At 33.3% G+C, this 4,734-nt stretch overlaps 1 protein-coding gene across 1 annotated transcript; it reads right to left on the reverse strand.

Moving 5' to 3' along the window:
* Positions 1-1,065: 1,065 nt before the first annotated feature.
* On the reverse strand, positions 1,066-4,114 carry LOC120355300 (histone-lysine N-methyltransferase eggless-like). Its single transcript, XM_039443648.1, has 2 exons — positions 3,998-4,114; positions 1,066-1,300 (listed from the first exon to the last, which is right to left on the reverse strand). The coding sequence occupies exons 1-2, from the start codon at positions 4,112-4,114 to the stop codon at positions 1,067-1,069; spliced, it is 351 nt and encodes a 116-aa protein (XP_039299582.1). The 3' UTR covers position 1,066.
* Between the last annotated feature and the right edge of the window lie 620 nt (positions 4,115-4,734).

The raw sequence follows: 4,734 nt of genomic DNA on the forward strand, positions 1-4,734 counted from the left end.
AAGAGTCCTGAAGTCAGATTATAAATTGAATAAGCATAGAGCCTGGTCCTGAACATAACAAACACAACTAAAAGAAAAAAACATCAAATTCGGTGCAGACATAAAAAAGTTATTGAATGTCAAAATTTGAGGCTCGACTTTTTTTTATATATAGATTAGGGCGAACAATACTATAGTCGGAAAAGAAAAAAAGCTATTGCCCAAAACTTCTTCAATTTCCTAATTTTGGCTCAACTCAGACTTAGGCGACTCAGGTCGAGAGAGACCGGACTCTAGTGAGGGCATGTGTTTCCAAATGGTGACGTCGCGGAGACTCGACGAGAATCCAATAACGCATGCAATTAATAACTAAAATAACATAGCATGTTGTATTGAGCATTATTGTTATTGAGTATGTGTCTCTAATGGTGACACTCAGACCAGTCGATTCTAGTCTCCGCGACGTCACCATTTGGAAACACATGCTCTCCACTAGAGTCCAGTCTCTTCTCCACCTGAGTCGCGTAAGTGTAATTTTTATCATTTAGGGCCGGTTTTCGAGCTCGGGATTTGGCTAAGTTCTAGACTTTAAACAGCTAGAGTCAGAAAATTGGCTTTCCAAAACGGGGCGTAGTCGCAGTAAATAGTTGCAGCAAAATAAATCCTTATTTTATCATTTCTATAATTGGAAACGTTTTTCCTCGACGAAATGAAACATTCCTAAATAATTCAAAATAGCTGAAACTTTACACTATTTTCTCTTTATTTTATTTTATGTTCAATTTTCTAGTTTCTCAACATTTAATTTAAACATGGATTGCGTCTACGCCCAGTTTTGGAAAGCCAATTTTCTGACTCCAGCTGTTTAAAGTCTAGGACTTGGCTGAATCCCGAGCTCGGAAATCGATCCTTAGTGCATCCATTGGGAAACGTCACCTCCATTATATACTCTTCAAAACTACATGAGACAAAACTTCAAATAAATACATTTTTTAAAGTCTAGGACTTGGCTAAATTCCTACATCGGAAACCTTCCCTAAGTGTATCCGCAGTGGGAAACGTCACCTCCATTATATACTCTTCAAAACTACATGAGACAAAACTTCAAATAAATACATTTTTTCAAATAAAATAAAACTTTTGTGACTCTTACCTGGCAGTTATCTGTACAGTCACATCCAGAAAGGAACTCAGGGTCTAGATTCAGGTTAACATTTTCCATGGCCCTCCTTTCAGTCTGGTAATACACAAAATCCGGGTAAGTGGTATCTACATAGTTCACACACTCTATGGATATATTCTCCTTGCCGTACGACAGATCCTGAAATACAATATTAGAAGATATATTCTTTATTATTTTAAAATGTATGAATTCAGGGCTACTTTATTGTATTTATAAAATAGAATTATAGTACCTTTTAAAATTAATAAAATAATAATACAAATTTTAATAATATTTTTTTTTTTTTTTTTTTTTTTGGTAACGTAACTACTAGTTTCGGTGATCACACATCGTCAGGTTATAAAAATCTTTATTATTTATTGATTGATTGAGTACTAATTAATGTAGATACAATATATACTGGCTTATACACTTATATACAATAGCTTACAATACAGCAACATTATAGATGAAATTTACATAATATAGACTAAGAAAAATAATTATTGAACTGTTTTATGATATGAAAAAGTATTTGTATATAATAACTATAGATAATATATTGTTATGCATGTACATAAATTGGCGGAGCTTTGGACATATCAATGTCCTTTCTTCGGAACAATATTAAAATATCCTCCCCACTAACTCTCTACCATAAATTGATTGATACAATAAGTACATCATCAAAATGATATGGAGAGAAAACAGGTAACCTTGTGCTATTCCTCTCCCAAATTTAGATAAGGTTACACATAGTCCCAAATAGGTCAAGTCTTGTAGTGTTCACTTCACAAAGTTTTGAGTACTTAATTATTTTAACAACGTAGATATATATATATATATATATTATATATATATAATATATATATATATATATATATAATTATATATTCTTCTTGCTATAAGACAGATCCTGAAATACATAGAATAGAACCATAATTTAGGAGTTGGATGGAAATGGCATTTGTTCAAATGCTAATTAATGAATAAATTTTTATTTTTGTGTAGTTGAGTATTATTCATATTGAATGAAAAAGACTTAGAATTGTCAAAAAACCCAGATTTATTGATACTTAGAAAGACCGGTTTCGGTTATTACACCATTGTCAATCTCTGATAAACTAAAACATAGAGAAACGATAGCATAAGTTGATATCCCATGGTATAGGGCATTTATGTCGCAACTTTTACTGTTATCTCAGCCGATAGTTCACGTAGTTCTTTCCTATGCAGCTGTGTGACGCTGGTAGTCCTCATATTGTGCCGTTCATACACTCTCACCCCAACAAAACAGTAGAAATTAAATAATCGACAGTAATCAGCTGAGATAACAGTAAAAGTTGCGACATAAATTCCCTATACCATGGGATATCTACTTAAGCTATTGTTTCTCTATGCTAAAACTAAATACAAGAGCAGCAGAATTTATACTAGTAGGCGAGTACTGTTATTTGTCGAGGGCATGAACGCCTGCCATGGCCCAGCTAGACAGTCTCCACCCCACTCAACGGTGTCACAAAATGGCGGCCTAAGCAACAGAATCGCCATGATAACATAATTTTGTACATAAATTCACACCGTTGAGTGGGAGGAGACTGTCTAGCTGGGCCAATGGCAGGCGTTCATGCCCTCGACCAATAGCATTACTCGCCTACTAATATAAATTCTGCTGCTCTTGTATTTAGTTTTAGTTTATCAGAGATTGACAATGGTGTAATAACCGAAAACCGGTCTTTCTAAGTATCAAAAATCTGTGGTTTTTTGACAATTATTTTTTTTTTTTTTATTTTTCATTGACAATTACAAATCATAATTACAATATAATATGATTGGGAGAAGACAACAGGCATAGCCCACAACTGTCTTCTCCCAAATTTGTACAAATAAAAGTTTCAAAAAAAGAATGAGGATATAATTCCACTTTCCACTTCAAAAAGTCCAATTTCTACTTCAAAACTAATGACTAAACTAAAATTTTAAATTTTGATATTTAAAAACTAATTAAAAACAAAAATATTTCACTCAAATCTCTACCAATTGGAAATTTTTGAGTAATTTGCGAATTTTGAGCCAGAAAAGAACACAACTTCACTATTAGCACAGCTGTTTAACTTTTTTTTAATTTCCAAGTCTTTTCATTCAAAATTAGTTATTTGTGCACTAGTGCGCAAAGTGACAGTTTGCTGCATCGAAAGAAACGTTTACGCCCGAGCCGTAGGCGAGGGCGGAATGGTTTCTTGAGTGCAGCAAACGAACTTTGCGCACGTATTTCACATTAAATTTTTCCTACAGTTACTATTGAATATGAAAAGTGGGTAATTATGGGTAAAATTGCCTGAAATCCATCAAATGTTTTTCTGTGTAACTTTATTATTATAAAACCTCAATTTATTTAAAATTGAATTATAATGATTAGTAATTCAATTGAAAATTCATCTGACTGCTTGAAGGGGTTTTATGTTATGTAAGCATGAAATGACTATAATCAAGGCACATAATAATAGAACGTTGTTCTTCACTGCCATTATAACGTGGGCCTCACTATGAGTATTACCAACTTAATTTGATTTTGCTGCACTGGTGCTCCATATAACCTACTAACTATTTTGCGTTGTCATGCTGCAAATCTGGAGTACGCAAAGTACTCACTTTGCGCACTAGTGCGGAAAAGTGATTCTTTGCAGCCTGCAATCAGTGCAGAAATGGTCACTTTTCAGTATCTGTAGGAAAAAATTATTATTAACGAATTCCTAATTTTCGTTTAATAATATTTAGGTGTTCTAGAAAAGGACCTTGATGAATAAATAAGTAATAAATGAATGAATAAATAAATGAAGGAAATTAATTAATCACCTTGATGGATGTCTTGACAGAGTGCAGCTTATACTGGTTGACACAGGACACCCACGGATCAAAGTCGAAAAAAGTCACAGGCCACTCAGACCGCGTCTTGAACAGATATTTGACCATTCATCCATGTTTCGCAGCCTCCTGCCGCAGGACCTATATACGCCACGAAAGGCTTGCTTTCTTTGTGTAGAACAGTCTGCAAATTACAAAATACAACAATTCAATGTGCAGTGATAATAATAATAATAATATCTTGTGACCTGGCTGGCTGAGGTCTGGTGTCAGAGTTTTCAGGTCGCAACTGATCAATTTCAGGGCCTCTCACATCACCTAACGACTGCTTTTTAGGCAGCCGGGACCGACGGCTGCAGTGATAATTAAGTGTAATATTTAACTAAAATTTGGTGTCTTAATTCTTCTAAATTCAAAATATATATATTCAAGCATACATAAGCACATATTTTTAGACGAAAATTGAACTTTAATTTCTGACAGTAGAATCATAACATATTTTAACTTCTTACAGTAGAATCATAACATATTTTTCGAACATTTCATTATCAAAATTGGCAATGGAATAGTTTTGGACCAAGCCTGTTGTTCCTTCCCAATATTTGTATTATTGTGATTGTATCCACAAATTAATGAATAATAATTTAATAAAAAATTGAAATTCATTTATTCACAAAATAACATCATAGTACCCTTTTTGAAAGGTTTAATATAAAATAACAGATTAA

Source organism: Nilaparvata lugens, unplaced genomic scaffold (genome assembly GCF_014356525.2).
Source record: "Nilaparvata lugens isolate BPH unplaced genomic scaffold, ASM1435652v1 scaffold10025, whole genome shotgun sequence".
NCBI lineage: Eukaryota > Metazoa > Arthropoda > Insecta > Hemiptera > Delphacidae > Nilaparvata > Nilaparvata lugens.